Genomic DNA, 20,547 nt, shown 5'->3' on the forward strand with positions numbered 1-20,547 from the left:
TCATAGAAACTGACTCATAACACCATGGTGTCGGACGTACTCAGAGAAATTTAATTTTTTGAGTTTCCATTTTTGTATCACAAAGTCTGTGAATTGCTAGGACCTGAAGAAGTAGTTTTCCTGTGTTTAGTTTTAGCAGACCCTTGTTAATAAACTTCAAGGCAAGACACATTTTTATCTTGTTGTGACTTTCAGATAAAGCATTTATTATATTGGTGTCAGACGTAAATTTTTTTGTGTCGGATGTACACGTCCAAACTGACTTTTCAGAATAGTTATAAAAGACTGTAGTTATAAAATAAGACATTACATTGAATTACAAAAGGAATATGAAAATTCATTTCTGTCATTGTTTACTTATTGGGGCACTCTTCAAACTGTAACAAAACTGGAAGAAAAAAATTATTATCAGGCTAAAAAACAGAAAATCTTTCAGAGAGGAAATATTTTCCCCAATTTCTCGGTATTTAAAACTAATTTTTCAGTATCATGTAAAAGCCAAATTTTTGAATGTTGGTAGAAATGAAGTATGTTTCATGAAAGTATACACCATAAGCTTCAAAATGATATATAATTTGTCACATTTGGACCAGTTTGACATTTTGTCCCAGAGGTTGATGTTTCCGTGGAACTGCCCAGCTGTTAAACTCAAAATATCCAATTAACCGAATATTTGATCGATTGTCGAATATTTGAATATCATTTTTCGAATTTGAATATTCGAATACGAAATTCATGAACGGAACGAAATTTTCTTTCGTTTTAAATGAGAAAAATTGCACTATGGAGACTTGTTTCAAGCAGATTCAAATGAAAAACCTCAGAAATCTTACGATATCATTTAAAAAGTAAAGTTAATTATTCATTAAGCAATTTAAAAAGAGTAGAAATTTTCAACAGGGCAAGAAGTCTTGTTCATCTCTTAATCTTGCTAAATCTTGGCTGGAGATGCCTGTACTCCTAGATGTGAGAGGGTATTATATTGGTTATAATGTATAATTGTGTGCATTGTTGCAGCTGATTTGTACATACATGTATTGGTTTGTTCATCAACAATCTGCCAGTCAGTGCGACCGAATATTCGGATACAGGTACATGTATTCAATCAAATTTAGGGTCAAATATTTGAATAGTGAATTATTCGAACTGACTCAGCCCAAGAAAGAGTTACCGTAGACATTACCAATTTCTCTTTACACTGATACACAATGTATCAGCCAATGGAAAGCATGTCCTAAAACGTCAAATTTTGCAGGGAAAAAGTTTTTAGCATTTGTACTCAATGTTAAGTTACAATACCTACATGTACATGTACCATACACATTTAATATGAAAGAGTAAAGGAAAATCGGTACCCCTTCATGGTTGATTATCCAATGCCAAAGTTGCTTTTAGCTTTAAATTTCGGATTAGGGGTGCCAGGGTGCCCTTGCTTATTTTAACAGGGAACCCAGTGGGCCATTTCCCAAACTACTGGCCGATGCATGGCTGGTTGGTGTGCAGATTCAAAACAAAATATATGCAAGACGTGATTGATATGACCGTCTGATGTCCATGTTTGCCCAATTACTGTTTCCCCGATTGGTACGGTACATGTAGATTCTGCATGATGTCGTCAACTTTAGTTCCCTGTATTAAAACAACCTTACGCAATAGTTAATTAGAAAGAAAAGGTGATATGTTGTTGGCAGAATGATCAACAACTCATGCTCTTATCCACTTATCGAGGCTAACATAAAATTCAGTTTGAAGTTTGAGTTGAATATACATGTACATGTATTCATTTTTATCTTTCTATCCAGTGATCTGTCTTATTTGACCATTATCATTAACCATTCTCAATCCAACAATATAATTATAGTATGCATTTATTTCACTGGTCCCTAGGCATGCTGGGGGTTAAGGTTAAATAAAACATGATCAGGTGTTTCTTGTCACTTGTACATTTTGTGCAGAAATCATACATGTACTCATGGTTCATTTTCCACAAATGCATACATGTCATTGAAAGTCACCACTCACCTGATCTCGTGTCAAATGCCACAACAAATATTGCCACTATGCTGTCACTGTATCGGCTCAAATCACACACAGAGTTACAGGCACTCACTGTCACACTGTCGATGCCAACACTCTGTGAATCCCTTGGACAGCCCAGAGAGGCCTCCTTGGTGTACAGGCTTTTGACCGTCTCTCTTGGATCCCGAATATCGGTGAAATCCTCCTGGTAATTGACTAAAAGTGGTGCCCTGTCGCTTGTAGGCGAAGCCATTGCTGTGCTACATGTGCAACGAAATTGTGTGCGAAGTATTAAGGTAATCGCTGGGAAGCAATCGATGAATCACATTAACACGTTGGGCATTCCACGAAACCGGAAGTGTTCAGAAATAGGCCTACATGTAGGTTTAGCGTCTGGTGGTAGACGGTAGCCTCAAATGTAGGAATATTGGCATGGGCACCACGGCACGGGCAAAGCTCAGTAAGTCTTGCTGCCCCGAGTCAGGCCTACAAAACCAAGATTGTTCAGAAGTCGGTTATCTTTTGTACTGTACCAGTGTGTACACAGCTTTACAACTTTGACAAAACTGTAACAAATAATACAACAAATACAGAATAATTCAGAATTGTGAGGAAGCAATCTTTACTTCAATCGGAAAATGTGATAACTACCGTGATATACTAAGCCATTCTACGTGTCCTACAATATACAAATGTCAATGAGCTCCCGATCGATCATGCCTCATCCGCGAATGCCGTGCATCGATCATCGCTCAGCTGCAGTATGTACAAGCCTGGATGTCGCGAGAGGGCGCTCTTGCAAAATTTTTGTGTGCAAATACTGGGCATTATCTTTTTCCTGAATGACTTGGAAGTACAATTATTTTTCAAGGGGCCTGCAAAAAGAACAAATAACTCTGGCTCATATGGTATGTATTCATTTAATTTCAATTTGCAAGATGCACGGTGCATGTTCGTTTTACTCGTATTTGGGTAAAGAAATATGATTGCAGCGACAAATAGTGACTGAAACTGGTACTGCTGGTGGGATTTTTTTGGAGATTTTTCATAATTATGTTTCTACATCATGCACTTGGATTGATTCATGATGTTTATGAAGGGCGCCATCACTGTTTTCTTTTATTTCCATCCCCTGCGCTTTCAAAATACTTGCCCTGAGCCGCAGGCATTCGTTTTTTCTTGTTTTTATTTCATCCATTCATCAATTTGAATTAGTTTCTGTCATTGTTCCGCGTTTGTAGGAACTGCTCTCATGTAATAAGTGAAAGCCCAAAATTCGTCACATTACCTGCGGCCGATACTTGTCCAATTTCTGTCCAACTTCTTTTTTATGAAGACCGTTGATGAAACTCCCATTTGTGGTAGATTTGTAACCTTAAAGATTTTCCTTCATGGTCCATCCCAGCAATTTCCAAGTAGTACCCCCACTCCTCCAGACATTATTAGACATTTTGGTGTACAAGAAATTATTGTACGACCGCAAGTGTGACCGCAGGTTAAGAAAGTTACCACCCTACCTGCATTATTATTATTAACCTCAGAATATTTCGTCTTCTTTCAGTGTGGTCTTCATCGTTAACTTCATCAGCACCCCACTTTCAGTGACATTAGTCCATGATTCTAAAACACTGCAGTCCCTATCATTGTGTCGCTGTCTTTTCTTCAACTCTGTTTGGCCACGAACACAGTTTCTATCAAATCCGCATGTTACATACATTAATTATAACGTAATACTGATTGATGATGGAATGATTCTTAGAAAGACAAGATCTTCCTAATTAGTTTTTATTTAAAAAAAAACAAAACAAAAAAACCTTTTCATCAAAATGTCACTCTTAATAAAAACAAAAAGTTAGAAAGAATGCATAAAAAGAACAGCAGAACCCAAACGGGAGTATCTTAACCGTTGCGCAAATGTTTTTCGTCTAAGAAAGTTGTGGGCAATTATCATATAAATGGGGGTACACAAACCTGTACGCACCGGTATCAGACACAACGAAATTGCTCACCTTGCCGACTTGCATGGTAGAGTTTGAGTGTGTTACACATACTATTTTCTCGTTCCCCACGTTGTCTGTACTTTACGCTGCATGTTGAGGTACCGTAGCTCTGTTAGACGAGCGCTATGCTTAGAACCTACAAGCCCGAGGGTTCGAGTCTATATATAATATTTTTTTTTTCTTGGTGGGGAATTATTCAGTTGGAGGATGTTTTAATAATAGGAAAATAAAGCCCAACATTTATTTTAGCACTTATGTTTCTAAGTGTCCACTAAATTGATCGAGCTTGCAGTAACCGCGCCCATATATGAAAAATATCCCTAACCTTCCTCGAAAAAATTACGCACCCTGTGCTCACATCACAGACATATAAACGCATAGACGCCAGATCCTTTTCAAAACATGACTAAAATCAGAACTATCCGGGGTGCAGTCCACTAATTCAAGCCCCATTGAAAACACTGTAAAATCAGCGCTGTTCAGGCCCAATAACATGCACGCCAACATCCCTGAGATTCCTGAAACACAAATGAAATTGTTGCCTGGTCCCTAATCTTTCAATTTCTTTTCAGTTTTTGTGAGTTAGCTAATTCAATTTTTAATTATTCCCACAAAACAAAATACCCCCCCCAAAAAAAAACCACGTGATTTTTCTTTTCAAGTGGCAATCCCCAACTTTCTCAGGCACTTAGGACCATTTTTCAACCGTAGTTTTAGCCATTCTGCTCTCATATGAAAGCTCAAAGACCCACGGAATTGGTCCTGGCAACGAGTTACACAATCTCACCATTTGGGGGGCCAAACAACCTCCTTTTTCAAAAGATACAGCGGGGGTGCTTTTTATGCTAATGACTGACCGGAAATTCTCACTTGAATTGGTGGACTGCGCCGCCCTTTGGGAAAATTCACCCCTCGGTATCTGCCCCGAGTTGAAGTGCACCCAAAGCGGCAAAAGAAAGACGTATGGTTGTAAATTTTCAAAGTGGGTTCTTGTGCGCGTTATACGTGCACGCAAAGGCCTTGCGTTGTTAAAGGAATCCGCTCCGAGTGCAACAAAAGAGGGCGTTTTGGGGAGTACTCACCACAAACAAATTCTAAACACACAGACCATCAGTTTGGCGCATGTAACCGTGATTTTAAAAAGCGTGGGCAAGCAATGGGCGAAACGACGAATGGCAGCGCGTTCATTGCAAATTGCACGTCACACACTGGGAATGCATATATTTCTTTACAAAGGTTCTAAAAAGACGCTCCTTTTTGTGTGTATATTCCCTATACTGACGGTTGAATTTGCCCACGATTTTGGATTTAGTCGGGTGCCGTCTCGGCTACAGCACCCTGCCGTTGTTTATGTTTTCTCTATATGTCTTTTTCTATATGTTTATGTTTGTGGTACTCACCGCATACGTGCACGTTTGTAATATAGATCAATGGCGCGTTTGATGCCGAGCACGCTGAGTACGCGTAACGAATTTATGCCCGCTAAGTCACGTGGCATATAGTGGGTATTAAATATCAACACACATGGAGTTCACCAAAAGCAAAGTGTTTTATAAGTATCATTTACCAAAAATAAAGCCGACAGTAGGTGGATTCTATACTGCAACTTGGCTGTATTACACGTTGCTATGAAGCTTATACCCTCTATAAGTCACGTGATTTAGCGGGTGCAATCGATCTATTATGGAAGCCATTATCCATAAAAAGAAGGTAAATATGTGTGAAAGTGTTTACGAGTGGAAATGACTTAGCAAGGAGAGTGCTGCTCCATTCTAGAAAGTCTTCCAAATTTTTGTGGAGCGACAGTGTTGCATTGTGGCATTGTTATACGCTAATTTCCTCATTAACAGAGAAAGACAGGATTCCTCATTACCCGCTACCAGTCCCTACGTTCAGAAGACGTCTGTAAGACGTCTGGAGAGTGCTTACGTGACAGGAAGCAGCCCAGGTTTCAGGGGTCGTCAAAGGGTAACTGCGTTTACACATCTGAAGGGCAGATCCAGGGGCTCACAAAGGCCGTGTCCCCCACCCCAAAAAGGCTTTTTTCGTTTTGGTCCAATTCATTTCCCATCCTTCCAAAAGTGTGTAAAATCACCCCTAAATGTAGCCTCAAACAACCAGAATGGCCATACAAGGTTACAATTTTTTGTAAGGCAAAGCCAAGTTTGAACCCCCCTTCCCCTCGAAAATTCTGTTCTTGATTCACCATAGACCCCCTGCATATGGCGTCACGTTGGAAGGCATTACTTTCTCCCTCAACAATAGCCGCTGCTCGAGTAAACCTTTTGTGAATTTAATATTAAAACTAAATAGCAAAGCATGTCCTCTGGGAGGGCGCTCCAACTGACCCCTATCACAACGTATTCATATTAAGCTTTTAACACGGGCCCAAACCTCTGACGCGTGACCAGTAAAGAATAAACACAAAGGGTGGGGTTGGTATCAGGACGGGTCAAACGATAAACAGATAACAATCCTATTGCTTTTATGATAAACGGAACTCTGGAAAGTAATAAAAATGGATGAACTCCACCAAATGTCTTTCGTGGGACGAAGGGAGAAGTGGTCGAGGATTATCACAAGCATTGGTGCTCTCTATCTGGAAAGTTGTTTGTGGGGAGGAATCCAGCCTTTGGTGTCGGAATGGGACTGGGCCATGAGCAACGTCACTCGGGACGGGGCAGAACCACTAACAACTGATGGGAACAATACAGAGGCACGGGCGAATTTCACTGTTGCTGCCATTTTTCTCGCAACTGGCCTCGTGGAGGTCATTATGGCACCTATCGCTGGGGCTGCTGCGGACAGGTTTGGGTTTGATGTGGTGATCGTGTTCAGCCTTTCATGTGGTGCCGTGCAGAGTGTCCTCTTTGGATGCTTCGAAACATCGCCTGTCGTTATTTTAATCTACCGCATACTCCAAGGAGCATCAAGTGCTTCCACACAAACCATTGCCCTGGCTCGAATGAGAGACATGTATTCGGAAGGATCGATGGAATGTAACTCGTTCATCGCTTTAGGCATGTGCAAACTGGCATTTAGTTATTTTTCGGCACTTATCGTCGGAGAACTCTACCATTCCATGAAAAACCGAGTGTTCTTTTTGTTTACACCTTTCTGCTTGCTGTTCATCATCGGAGTATTGCTAACGTTCAGAACGGTAAACTTTCATTCGGCGCAAGCAGACCAGAGCGAGTTTAAATCTCCTCCAGTACTGCGATGGAGAATCTTCTTCGATGTCCAACTCATACTACTTGCTCTGTGCTTCTTCATCGCAAGTCTTGGTCAAAGTGCATTAGAGCCCTCGGTCGCGATATGGATGAAATCGGCCTATGGAGTGGGTCCCGCGACTGCAGGCCTTATTCTTGGACTCTGTGGACTGGCGTCCATAATTGCCAACATGACTAGCGCCCAAATCTTTCCCATCTTGAAGGATCGTTCTTGGATCCTCCTCTTTGGGACTCTCTTGATGACAGGACTTCCTTTGATATTGATGAACTTCTCACCAGATATCATATCTGCCGGCTTCACCATGGGGGCATTTTTTATCAGTATGTGCGCAGCTCGTTTCGCTCCACTTGTCATGTGTTCTACCATCGCCGACAGCCGCTACGCCCAGGCGTACGGGCAGGTGTTCTCTGTTATTAATACCGGCTGGGCTACCTCTTTTCTGGTTGGACCTCTCCTAGCACCCTTTATGTTTGGTTCAACTTGCGGCGTTTGCATCATCGGAGCAGCGTGCATGGCGAGCTCCTCATTTGCCATTTTCCTGCGCCATCTCGATTCCAAGCAAGGGCCTAATATACTGGATTGTTGGACAGATTATGGACCCGAATATGAACTGATGGCCAGAAACAATGATTTGCAGTTTACCTATGATATCTTGGAAACAAATTTGCAACCTGCAGGAAAGTAAACCTGGTTCACGCCATATTATTTGACAGTATGAAATTATTCAGAAACATTTAACCAAGATTATTCTTTCAGGCTCTGGCCTTCCTGGTTGCTTGGAATCTGTCACCAGTCCAGAAGTTTATGGAATCTTGGTGGTTCATTCTTCGTCAAATATTTGTCTAGCTAACTCAAAAATTTGAGTTGATATTGATTTCATTGGTTTAATACAGGCGGTTTACATTAGTGCGCCACCAAGACTTTGCGACGCGGCGGCCAATCACAACATGCGAAATCTGTCGACCCTTTCCAAACGCATTTCGCGCATCGTGAGTGGCTAACGTGAATCGCCCCTATTTCTATTTGGTCTATTTAGTTTATTGTAAAGATAGTTATTCAGTGTTTAATACTGATAGCCTTGGTAAACAAAGAATAAATAAAATAGCCTATAATTTTATACAATGTGTACACGAATTGATCCGTTGACAGAATTGCAGGAAAACCTTGTGTGGGGGTCGAAAATTGTGTCATTTATGAGGCATTTCCCCTCATATCATTTCTGTTCAGCTGGGGTGTTAACCTTTTTTCTGTCAGCTCCGCGTATTTTTACATGTCATTTGTCTAATTCAGGAAACGGTTATATCAAGTTCCAGTCAGAAAAACTGATGATGTAATTTTTTGTGCTGTGGACGGAACGATTTTTGGAGGGGGGATTGATAGACCTAAAATAATAACGTCACTTTTTTCTTTTTCCCTCTTTTTTTTTTCCTTTCTTTCTTTTGTCTATCATCTGCAAGTTGCGGGACGAGATATTGAACGCCCCGGCCCCCGCGCAAAGGTAGAAATGGGTGTTCAAACGTTCCTCTTCATTTTGCCACAGATAACCTTGACCCCAAAATGCCTCTGAAACCGTTTTTCAGAGAGGGGAAACATTGTGTGAGCGTGTGCAAGTCTACACAACGCCATCGCACCCTGCATTATGACCTATTATGTGGAAATATTTTGTGCAGAGTTCCACACTATGTATAACCATAGAGGAAGGACACAGGTATGACCATAGAGGAAGGACACACAAGGAGTTGGAACTCTTGCACTTCAAATTGTTCAATGATGGTCGCCGCCGAGTCAGACGTGATTACGGTCGGACAAGCGGGACCAGTAATATCCTAGCAATACTTGTAGTGTTTTGCTTGCTATGAAGTACAAATTATTGCTGTGACCAGGAAATAGAGAGAAAAAAAACCCTGATATTAGACCTACGTTTGCCGTCATAAATAAACTTTTTAAATTTTGATCCAGTATTCCAATATCCATGCAAAGCTTGTAATTGTATTCTCCTCCCTCCAATACATCAGAGTACGGCGATGAAACGTCAAAAATACGGCGATATAATGCAATACTACGGCGTTATAACGCCGTAGGCGTTATAACGGTATATAGTACGGCGATATAACGCCATAAATACTGCGATATAACGCAATAGTACGGCGATGTACCGCGATTGTACGGCGTTACCACGCTATAGGATGGCGATATAACGCTGAAAGAAAAGGGGTCACGCAGAACGAATTGGCGAATACGAGCCACCGTAGGATAGTGCCAAGGGACAGCATGCAAACTTCTTTTTCGAACCGGTGCGGTCTCAAAGTTGCCTAAAACAAATTCAATTTGCAAGTTGACCACTCACTAGCCCAATAGTGTGTCGAAGTATTTGATGTCTTTAAAAATCCCAGGGATATGTTCCCTTACCCTTCCAGTCTGGGAATCGCCTGTTGACAACCGGCGAAGATACTTATTGGCCAAAAAAACCTATTTGGACAAAAGGCAGTATCTTAAAGATGTATTGTTTCGCTACATTAACACCCAGAAAACCCCGAAAAGTAAAACCGTGCGGTGACGAACTGTTTGCCCTATTGCCCTATTTCATTATGGCAAAGCAATCGTCAACACCACCATCATGACCCCAACATTATATCTGTTTGGAAGAGGGCTTGGGGCAGCACATCATCTTCAAAAATACACCGGTGTTCTTTCTCTATTATTAATTTTTACTAAGGAAGCATAAAAGGGCGACATGCAAACCTTTTCAGGTATTTTTGTCGGTGTAGTGGGATGGTGACTCGACCTTTTTTTACAGCCCCTGTACGCTTTTGTATTTTACTTGTCCGCAGCCAGAACAGATAACATGATTGGGAGGTCAGTCAATGCCACTCGTCCATGACCGTCTCGGTATACTTTCCACTCAGCCCTATAAGATTGTGTTGGCAATTCTCTCAGGGTTATGTGACAAAACCACTTCATTTGTCTCTTTTTGGTTGCAAAAGTCAAGAAGGATGAGCACACACCCCCCCCCGGTTTCTGGTCAGGAGCTGGCTCGAAACGCAATGCGGCGACGCGGCTTCTTTATTATCCTTTTTTTCTGGAAATGATTTACGTATAAAGCGCGATGGAATGTTGGATTCCTCCCACAGATAGCCTTTCAGATAGAGAGGTTTGCCTGAATGTCTTTCGCCTACTTTTAGAATTCGACATTAGGCCCTTTGCCATGCCTACTCATTATCATCAGATATGCATGCTTCTGACATGTTGTTCAAGGATTTAACTCTGCCACCATGGTCAGATCTGTATTAATCACGTCTGTCCGAACTTATTGTCAATATATGTTTTCTTTCCAAATATTGACCAGAATTTACATCTATGAAATTGGGGGGGTCAAAATTCTGCTTAGATGAAGGACCCAATTGAAAATTACTTCGACATGTTCGAATTTCCACATCTTCATTTACGTCTTGTGCCATGCCATTCCGATCCTTTCATGTCTTGCTTCCACTTTGTATCGTGTGTGGCAAGAAAGAATGTCTTATCTGGAAACGGAAAGGGGAATAAAGTGACGGGATCCATTGGTGTGTACTAAGTCAAGTGATGGAGATATGTGTAGTTTATAATCGATTTATCTATTAATCCTTTTGCAAGAGAGCTAAGTTGAATAACCTAAAACCAAAATCCACGGGAATGTTGTAACCCACTGTACCTCAATCGTCTGGGTCAACGTTAGTGGTATAGTCACCATAGTCCAAAAAAATTCCAAGTTTTCTCATCAACTGAAAAATTTCTCTCAGTCCCTGATTCGTGCGTTGTCTGCATTACCGCGCTGAGTTACCATTCATCAATACATAAAAAAGCGGAATCATGATGCAGCATTCTTTTCCAACTGTGCAAAACCAAAGAAATTGGAGGAGATTTACCACCGTCATAAAATTTGAATTTTGGGAAAGTTTGAAATGTACATTGTGTATCACGTAACTGACAAAATGCGCAGCATGACTTTTTGTTTACTTTAGACTTGTCAGACTTTGACCTCCGAGTCGCAACCAACCACGGTTTCAAAGGTCGTCAAATTGTTACTGCGTTTACGAAAGGGCAGATCCAGGAGATAACCGGGAACATCGCCCCCCCCCGCATTGTTTTTTTTTTTTTTTTTTGGCTATTTCACTTCCTATCCATCCCGAAACGTGCAAAAAATCCACAAGTGCAGCCTCACCCCCTCTCCTAGAAAGGCTATACAAGGTTACATGAAAAGGTTTGACGCTGCCCCCCCCCCCAACCAGGGGAAAATCAACCTTGCTTAAAACACAAAGGTTATCACCTCAAAATCTATGTGATTTTCATACTTACCAAACTACAGATGAATACCATTCCAAAACAATATATATCACATGGAGGTTGGGCTGGTAACTGGATTTGTCAAGGAAGGATTTTTGTTGTGCTTAAGCAGCTCTATGAAATTGGCCTCAGCTGGTTCTGGGTCATCCTTGTAAATGCATATAAAGATAAAAATACAAATCGTGACTAGTAATGAGTAAACAAAGAGGGCAAGATTGGGCATTAGGCCAACCTACGACGGATCAAAGAATACACATGTAACTCTCTCATTGCTTTTGTGATAACTGGAACTCTGAAAAGCAACGAAAATGGATGGATTCCACCAGAGGTCTTTGGTCGGACGAAAGGAGAAGTGGTTGAGGATTATCACAAGCATTGGTGCTCTCTATCTGGAAAGTTGTTTGTGGGGAGGAATCCAGCCTTTGGTGTCGGAATGGGACTGGGCCATGAGCAACGTCACTCGGGACGGGGCGGAACAGCAGACAGATGATGGGAACGATACAGAGGCACGGGCGAATTTCACTGTTGCTGCCATTTTTCTCGTAACTGGCCTCGTGGAGGTCATTATGGCACCTATCGCTGGGGCTGCTGCGGACAGGTTTGGGTTTGATGTGGTGATCGTGTTCAGCCTTTCATGTGGTGTTGTGCAGAGTGTCCTCTTTGGATGCTTCGAAACATCGCCTGTCGTTATTTTAATTTACCGCATACTCCAAGGAGCATCAAGTGCTTCCACACAAACCGTTGCCCTGGCTCGAATAAGAGACATATATTCAGTAGGATCGAGGGAATGTAACTCCTTCATCGCCCTGGGAATGAGCAAAATGGCCTTGGCTTACTTTTCAGCACTTATTGTTGGAGAACTTTACCATTTCATGAAAAACCGAGTGCTCTTTTTGTTTACACCTTTTTGCTTGCTGTTCATCATCGGCGTATTGCTTAAGTTCAGGACTGTAAACTTCCATTCGGCACAAGTGGACCAGAAGGAGTGCAAATCATCCCCTCCAGTACTGCGATGGAGAATCTTCTTCGATGTCCAACTCGTACTACTTGCGATAGGTTTCTTCATCACAAATCTTGGTCAAAGTGCATTGGAGCCCTCGGTCGCGATATGGATGAAATCGGCTTATGGAGTGGGTCCCGCAACTGTAGGCCTTATTCTTGGACTCTGTGGACTGGCGTCGATAATTGCCAACATCACTAGCGCCCAAATCTTACCCATCTTGAAGGATCGGTCTTGGAGCTTCTTCCTTGGGGCTCTCTTGATGACAGGACTTCCTTTGATACTGATGAACTTCTCACCGGATATCATTCTTGCTGGCATTGCCATTTGCACATTTTTTTTTAGTTTGAGCGCAGCGCGTTTTGCCCCGCTTGTGATGTGCTCTACCATCGCTGACAGCCGCTATCCACACGCCTATGGGCAGGTGTTCTCTGTGATAAATACCGGCTGGGCCACTTCATTTCTGGTCGGACCCCTCTTAGCCCCGTTTATGTTTGGTTCAACCCCCGGTGCTTGCGTCATCGGAGCAGCGTGTATGGCGAGTGCTCCACTTGCCATTTTCCTGCGCCATCTCGATTCCAAGCAAGGACCTAATATGTTGGATTGTTGTACTGATTATCGACCCCAATATAATACAGTGGCCACAAACAATGAAGCGCAGATTACCTATGACATCTCAGAAGAAACTTTGCAACCCGCGGTTAAGTAAACCATAGTCGTATAAAAATTGTCTCTTTTAAATTACTCATAAACATAGAATTAAAGCAAGATTACTCTTCTAGACTATAGCCTTCCTTGTTGCTTGCTAGTCCCAAAGTCCATGGAATCTTGGTGGTTCATTCTCCGAAAGAAATTCTTGTCAAGCAAGGTAATAAATATTGGTTTGATATTTGTAGGTGTATATAATCAACATCGTAAACACAGTTATTTCCTCAAATGCTTAGTTATATCTTTTACGAATTCCTGATGCTGAAATGAATTTTTTTTTCATTTTCTTCCCCGGGGCTCCAAGGGAGAAATGTGGTATAACAGATAGAGCTTTACCCTGATTAAAGGAAGAATGGAATGAGATGACATAGCCAATAATTTTTTGATTTGTTGCGCATCTTTTTTGATCGTTGATTGCACCAACACACGCATTGCATTATAGTAATTCCCATGGGCGCCATTCCAGCAAGCAAAGTAGACACGAAATACCCCATATGTAGGCAATTTAACGCATAGGGCTGAGTGCTACTAGCTTCTAAGCCCCTGTATCTATAACTAAATGATACCAGCAACTACAAAAACGTTATGGTAAACAACATCAAATTTTTTGTATGATAAATTTTGGGAAAAACGAGATCTAAAACAGGAAGAAATCAAAGTCGAATGTGGAGTTATTATGGAGCCAAGTGTGCGTGCCAGGCAATTAAACTTCTTCTCCCAAGACGTGAAGCAATTACCATGTGCTCATCTGGTGTTGCGCCCCTTTTCTTTTTCGTCTTCAAGGTTCTTTTCTTTACTGGGTGAAAAGAAAGAAGGAAAACAAACAAATATGGGGGCCGAACTGATCCATGGGTTGAACGGGTTTTAATTAAATTGGTTGTTTCTTATTCAGTTTTGAAGGCTCGTATTTCGGATTAAGTGTTTTCACGTTTACAGGGAAACCAAAATTTTTAAAACCCGACAAGCTTGCTTACTCCCAATATGAATTCCGCACCCACCCTTGATGCCTTTGAAAACTGGTTTGAAAATCTTAGGGGGCTGGGTCCCCCCCCCCCATTTTTCCTGTTGTGCACGTATTGATTGTAAATATGTGAATGGCAAATCGGTCTACATTATGACAAAGGTTGAAAAATGCAACCAAGTTCCTTATACCTGTTGCATTTGAAACTGTTTCCCATCAGAACTTTTCAGGAAATTCTGTCCAGAGAAATTTAGACGAAAACTGTTACCTGCCTGACAAATTCTGGAAGTCTACTTTTAATAGATGAATTGGATCAAGGTGTTCTAGTTCAATTATGTACAAGATAAATCTTAGTGCCAAACAGGAAGTATACAAACATCTAAATGAACATAGAAAATAAACAATTCAGGAAGTAAGTTCAATGTTTTAATGTTGCTCGAGTCAGTTAAGTGATTTAACCCTTAAATGGGTGGCGTGCATGTGATACAGGTAGAACATTAAATGTCACACTTTGAACGAATGTAGTCTGCCCATCGAATTTCAAGGCAACGTGGCAAGACCACTCATTTTTCTCTTGTTGGTTGTAAAAGTCAAGAAGGATTGAGAAGGTTTACTGGAGACAAAAGTGAAAACATTCGGAAAATATGACAGAAAACGGCTCTGAAGTTTGTATTCATACAATGTCAGGACCGCTAACACGTTCTGCCTATAATCACACTTTTCGAGTGGGCAGCAATTATTAACTTCCGTTTGGGTGTGTATATCGTAAACGATTTAAAAGTTCCACCCTCTCCTTCAACTTGATACAACACTTTCATTAGGACAGTCTTTAGTCGTGCTTTGACCTCACAACCCCAGTTTCGGGTGTTAGAATCCTGGTGTGGTTACACAACAAATTAAGGGGGGAAACCGGGGTTGGAATAGTGGGGCCACCCCTCCCCAAGAAAACAAGCAAAACTTCTTTGCAAAGTGGACAGGAGATGTTTGGTCTGTTTTATTTCCCTCTCTGACAAAAGCGGGTAAAACGCTAAAGACCATCAAAAGTTACGTGAAAAATTTCAACGTTGTCTCACCGACCCCCCCCCGGATCAGCCATTGCAACAAATCCATATAAAACTAAATTTCTAAAGCATGACCAGTAAAGCAAAAAAGCACAAAAGGCGACGTGTGGCATTTATTCAGGGGAGTTCAAGCGATGTATGCAAGGTGCAATCCCATTGCTTTCATGATACGCAGAACTGTCGAAAGCAACGAAAATGGATAATTTCCAACATAGGTCTTCGGTCGGGCAAAGGGAAAAATGGTTAAGGATTATCACAAGCATTGGTGCTCTCTATCTGGAAGGTTGTTTGTGGGGAGGAATCCAGCCTTTGGTGTCGGAATGGGACTGGGCCATGAGCAACGTCACTCGGGACGGGGCAGAACCACTAACAACTGATGGGAACAAGACAGAGACACGAGCGAATTTCACCGTCGCCGCCATTTTCCTCGTAACAGGACTTGTGGAGATCATTACAGCACCAATCGCTGGGGCTGCTGCGGACAGGTTTGGGTTTGATGTGGTAACCGTTTTCAGCCTTTCATGTGGTGCCGTGCAGAGTGTCCTCTTCGGATGCTTCGAAACATCGCCGGTCGTTATTCTTATTTATCGTATACTCCAAGGAGCATCAAGTGCTTCCTCACAGGCCATCGCACTAGCTCGAATAAAGGACGTGTATTCGGTAGGATCGAAGGATTGCAACTCCTTCTTCGCTGTAGGCATGTGCAAAACGGCATTGGGTTATTTTTCGGCACTTATCGTCGGAGAACTCTACCATTCCATGAAAAACCGAGTGTTCTTTTTGTTCACACCTTTCTGCTTGCTGTTCATCATCGGCGTATTGCTGACATTCAGAACTGTAAACTTTCATTCGGCGCAAGCAGACCAGAGCCAGCGCAAGTCCCCTCCAGTACTGCGATGGAGAATCTTCCTCGATGTCCAACTCATAATACTTGCTCTATGCTGTTTCACCACAACTCTTAGTTTCACTGCCTTGGAGCCCTCGGTCGCGGTATGGATGAAATCAACCTACGGAGTGGGTCCTGCAACCGTAGGCCTCATTCTTGGACTTTCTGGACTGGTTTCAATAGGAGCCAGTATTGCAAGCGTCCCAATCTTACATATCTTGCAGGATCGGTCCTGGATCTTCTTCCTTGGTGCTCTCTTGATGACAGGACTTCCTTTGATACCGATGAACTTCTCACCAGATATCGTATCTGCTGGCTTCACCATGGGGGCATTTTTCATCAGTTTGTGCGCAGCTCGTTTTACCCCGCTTGTGATGTGCTCTGCCATCGCTGACAGTCGCTATCCCCACGCCTACGGGCAGGTATTCTCGGTTATAAATGCCAGCTGGGGCACTTCATTCCTAGTTGGACCTCTCCTGGCCCCCTTCATGTTTGGTTCAACCTGTGGTGTTTGCGTCATTGGAGCAGCGTGTATGGCGAGCGCTCCACTTTCCATTTTCCTGCGCCATCTCGATTCCAAGCAAGGACCTAATATACTGGATTGCTGGCCAGATTATCGGCGCGAATATAAAATGATGGCCACAAACAATGATTTGCAGTTTACTTATGACATCTCGGAAGAAACTTTGCAACCCGCGGCTGAGTAAACCACGTTCACATCAAAGATATCTGACAGTTCGAAAATACTAAAGAAAAATCAAAGTAAACCAAGATGATTCTTTTAGACTGTGGTCTTCTGGTTGCTTGCAATCTGTCACCAGTCCAAAAAGTCTATGGAATCTTGGTGGTACATTCTTCCGGCGTTTGCCTAGCTAACTAATAAAATTGAGCTTGATATTTAGTGGTCTAATGAGTATATTGTAAGCACAATTACTTCTCCATGAAAATTGTCTGTTGCTTTTTGTGCACTTGCTGACGCTAAAAAGAACCTTAAGTTCTTCTCTATCTTCTTATCCCAAGGTCCCAGAGGAGAATTTTTTATAACTGATTGAGCTTTACCCTGGTTTAAATAAAGAATAGATAATTATGATAGCCTGTAATTTTATTTGTTGTGTAAATTTGCTGGACGTGACATGCAGAATGGACAAAATTGTCTAATTCAGGCAACAGATCTATCACGTTTCTGTTAAAAATATCCCAGATCCAAATTTTTGTGTTGTGGACCGGATTATTATTATTATTTTTGGGGGCGGGGGATTCACAGACCTCACATGTGATAACGTCACACTTTGTTTACAATTTTCTTGTAGCTGGGAAGTGGGACGCGATCCATCGAACCCCCATCGGACAGTACTTGTAAACAGTACGTGATCTACTGGGCTTTATGTTCACAGCCGAACTACACGTTTAAAAAATTCATTCAAGGTTTTGAAAGCGAACACCTCCTTTATTGCGATGGTAAGCTGCTTCAGTTGGACAATATTTGGACCCATCAAACATAAGATAAATTTTAAAATCTCTTTTTCGGGGGGTGGACTATTGAATCATCTCCCCCTCACACCTTTTTTGTGGTGAGCAAAAAATTAAGCGGATTGTGAAGAATTTCTAGATTTCCAAAAGCAAAAAATGCATTCAATATCACTCTAAAAGGGAAAAACAATTGTAAAATGCACAAATATACCATTCTGAATACATATTGTAACGTCAACCGGCTTTACGGGTCTTCCTCACGTTGACCAAAGACAATTGGAAGACTTCTGCTCAGGTTTCTGTGGCTCATTGCCGTTTATTTTCACACCGTCGCTCCTGTCGGGTATAAACTCCAAAACAACATAACTCAGAAAACGCTACTACTTTGACGCTGCAAACAACGCCTCGGTGACTGATTAATGACCTTGCGTAGATCGTATGGTTGAGGAGGCCATACGAAGCTGCTTCATCTGTCAAACTGTCGACAAGAGTGCCCGACTTCGAACTGCTCCACTACAGATTGTCCCATTACTAAAGGGACCTTGGCAAAAACTGGCCATTGACATCACCGGACTTTTCTAGAGTGGTCCACAGGACTGTAGATTTGCTACAATTCTGATCGATTACTATAGTAAGTGGCCAGAAGTTACCTTTACTCCGGCTGTAACCTCTCGGACAGTCATTTCGAGGCTTTCCTCTGTTTTCGCACGTGAGGGGCTCCCCAACGAAATTGCCACTGATAACGGAGTCCAGTTTACTTCCTCTGAGTTTGAGAACTTCCTGCTTTATGGCACCAAACACTACAAGTCGTCGCTTAGCTACCCCAGAGCAAATTGAGAGGTTGAGCGATGGAACAGAGTCCCGAAACGGAGCCTCCAGCTTTCCACTCAAGAGGGGAGAGGATGGAAGTAGGAAGTCACAGAACTGCTCGCTGCGTATCGATCAACCCCTCACCAAACAAACAGAGAAATCACCGTCCAAGCTACTTCATAACAGGAAGCTGGCAACTTGAACATTCGTAATGAAAAACCAATACAGCACATGACGCTGCGGAACTTCGCAGTCGCGTAGCTCAGAAGCAGGAAAAGTCTCGGAACTACAAAGACACTAGACGCAGTGTATGGTGAACTGTAAACCAGGGGACTATGTGAGGAAACCGAGCAAAGGACAAACAAATTTACCGCTCCAGAGCAAATTATTCAAAGCTGAGGGACCTTTCACTTACATGTTGGACGATGGGCGAATCTGGAATACCTCAAACTTTGATCCCTTGTCTTGCAGATCTTATGATACAAGGATCAATTAATAACGACTCTCAGAATCCCACAGGAAAACAAGTCTGTGGCAAGATATGGTAAAATTCGACACTCAACTTGTAGGATACCTTCCAGTGTGGTCAAAAGATTATGCAACGGTAGTTAAGACCAACTGTGCACACAACATCTGTATTATTATCGATTTGTACCAGCTGTGAAACTTAAAATGACTCAATTAAGGGTAATATATGGGACTTCTTTGATTGTTCACCATGTTGGACTTTTGGATCAATTTAGCACACACTGTTGAGACTGTGCACTCCTCCAAATTTATACTGTATTCTGAAAATTCAAGTTGCAAGTTGATGATTTTATTTAGGTTTTACTTGTTATAAGTGCTCTCTCTAAAGAGGAGGGAGATGCTGTGTTCACGAGTATGCATATCGCCCTCATTGGTTAGGCTTGGAAATGGTGACGTAATGTAAGATGGCGACTATGGCATGGAATACACTAGAAGAGTTTGATTGAGAAGAGGTGGCTTTTGTTCCTTTCTCCGAGTCCATTTCTTGGGGAAATATACGGCAGTTACATGTAGTTCAACGAAGTCGAGTTATATCTTCGACTTATTTCACACAGCTTAAAGTAGGAGTTTGAATTTATTTAACGTAGTTGTTTCACTTAAGTCTTCAATTTCTCCAGTTTCCACGTTAATCAATCAAGTCAGTCTATAAAATGAACCGATAAATGCAGACCGTCGTGCGTGTGTTACAAGCCGTACTGAGAAAGACTACGTATGCACATCATTACACGTACACGACTTTTACTAATCTAATTTATCTGCTGTTTTGTCATGGTTAAATCCTGTTTGAAACTTTGTTGGTCTGTGTAAACTTCACAGTGATTGGAAATGTGTATTTTCAGATCGAATGAATACGGCTGAGTATGCGATACGCTAGTTTTCCTTCGCGTCCAAGTCGCTTGCACTTCTGAGGTTTCATGCTGTCCGTTAGGTCGCATGTTCGGGTAAGGTGTCAGGTCAACTCGCCCCCTGACCGACTCGCCCCTTACCAACTCGCCCCCTCGTAAACTCGCCCCCTGACCGACTCGCTTCTTACCAACTCGCCTCCTGGCCGACTCGCCCCCTAACTGACTCGCCCCCTGACCGACTCGCCCCCTGGCCGACTCGCCCCCTCGGAACGTCAAGCAAATATGGCCGGCCCAATGTATTAAAAAACAAAAAAACAATGGTTCTAACCAACGCCACGACACGAACGACTCACGGACGGTGATGGATATTTGGACATATACCACTAATCACTTATCTATTCAAACGCTTCCTACGTCCACTGTCTGATTAGGTTATTTGTACATCCAACATACCCTCAGGATCAACAACTTCGAACCCTCTGTCCCATTAATATTTGGGTATGTGACTGTATCTTCTTGAAGTGACCCGATATCCAGTTAGTTGGTTATAGTGTTCTTTTGCTAATTCACTCGACTGGGACCTCACATATACTGCGAAAATTGATTTAGGTTCTTGGATATACGCTTTTTGTGTGATGTATAAAGTCATAGTGGTACATTGTACACTAATGTCAATTTTTAACGCCCCATTATTAATTTTTTTTA

At 42.1% G+C, this 20,547-nt stretch overlaps 4 protein-coding genes across 7 annotated transcripts in view; 3 read left to right on the forward strand and 1 right to left on the reverse strand.

The window, feature by feature from the left end:
• The window catches only part of dennd11 (DENN domain containing 11), a 33,401-nt gene extending 21,799 nt beyond the window's left edge, over nucleotides 1–11,602 (reverse strand). Inside the window, exons 1-2 of one of the 4 annotated variants that reach the window (XM_087138497.1) lie at nucleotides 11,586–11,602; nucleotides 2,023–2,505 (exon numbers count right to left, since the gene is read on the reverse strand). In XM_087138497.1, coding sequence (XP_086994623.1) covers nucleotides 2,023–2,272 — 250 coding nt within the window. In that variant the 5' untranslated portion in view covers nucleotides 2,273–2,505; nucleotides 11,586–11,602. Of the gene's footprint in view, nucleotides 1–2,022; nucleotides 2,771–11,585 lie in introns of those variants that run through there. The other 3 variants (XM_087138496.1, XM_087138498.1, XM_022254838.2) reach the window with 3 other exon arrangements.
• On the forward strand, nucleotides 6,449–8,753 carry LOC147798818 (vesicular acetylcholine transporter unc-17-like). Its single transcript, XM_087138248.1, has one exon. The coding sequence runs from the start codon at nucleotides 6,538–6,540 to the stop codon at nucleotides 7,933–7,935; it is 1,398 nt and encodes a 465-aa protein (XP_086994374.1). The 5' UTR covers nucleotides 6,449–6,537; the 3' UTR covers nucleotides 7,936–8,753.
• Nucleotides 11,603–11,615: 13 nt separating the features above from the next.
• LOC147798819 (vesicular acetylcholine transporter-like) lies at nucleotides 11,616–13,659 on the forward strand. The gene has a single exon (XM_087138494.1). It carries the CDS (start codon nucleotides 11,882–11,884, stop codon nucleotides 13,280–13,282), a length of 1,401 nt encoding a protein of 466 aa, XP_086994620.1. The 5' UTR covers nucleotides 11,616–11,881; the 3' UTR covers nucleotides 13,283–13,659.
• Nucleotides 13,660–14,815: 1,156 nt separating this feature from the next.
• Nucleotides 14,816–17,580, forward strand: LOC147798820 (vesicular acetylcholine transporter unc-17-like). Its single transcript, XM_087138495.1, has one exon. It carries the CDS (start codon nucleotides 15,499–15,501, stop codon nucleotides 16,894–16,896), a length of 1,398 nt encoding a protein of 465 aa, XP_086994621.1. The 5' UTR covers nucleotides 14,816–15,498; the 3' UTR covers nucleotides 16,897–17,580.
• Nucleotides 17,581–20,547: the final 2,967 nt, after the last annotated feature.

Source organism: Acanthaster planci, linkage group LG06, assembly GCF_054643075.1.
Source record: "Acanthaster planci isolate LZ-2023a linkage group LG06, COTS_SCS, whole genome shotgun sequence".
Classification (NCBI taxonomy): domain Eukaryota; kingdom Metazoa; phylum Echinodermata; class Asteroidea; order Valvatida; family Acanthasteridae; genus Acanthaster; species Acanthaster planci.

Bases quoted from the DNA above. Each gene is read 5' to 3' on its own strand.
- LOC147798818 (XM_087138248.1), top strand. From the start codon at position 6,538: ATGGATGAACTCCACCAAATGTCTTTCGTGGGACGAAGGGAGAAGTGG.
- LOC147798819 (XM_087138494.1), top strand. From the start codon at position 11,882: ATGGATGGATTCCACCAGAGGTCTTTGGTCGGACGAAAGGAGAAGTGG.
- LOC147798820 (XM_087138495.1), top strand. From the start codon at position 15,499: ATGGATAATTTCCAACATAGGTCTTCGGTCGGGCAAAGGGAAAAATGG.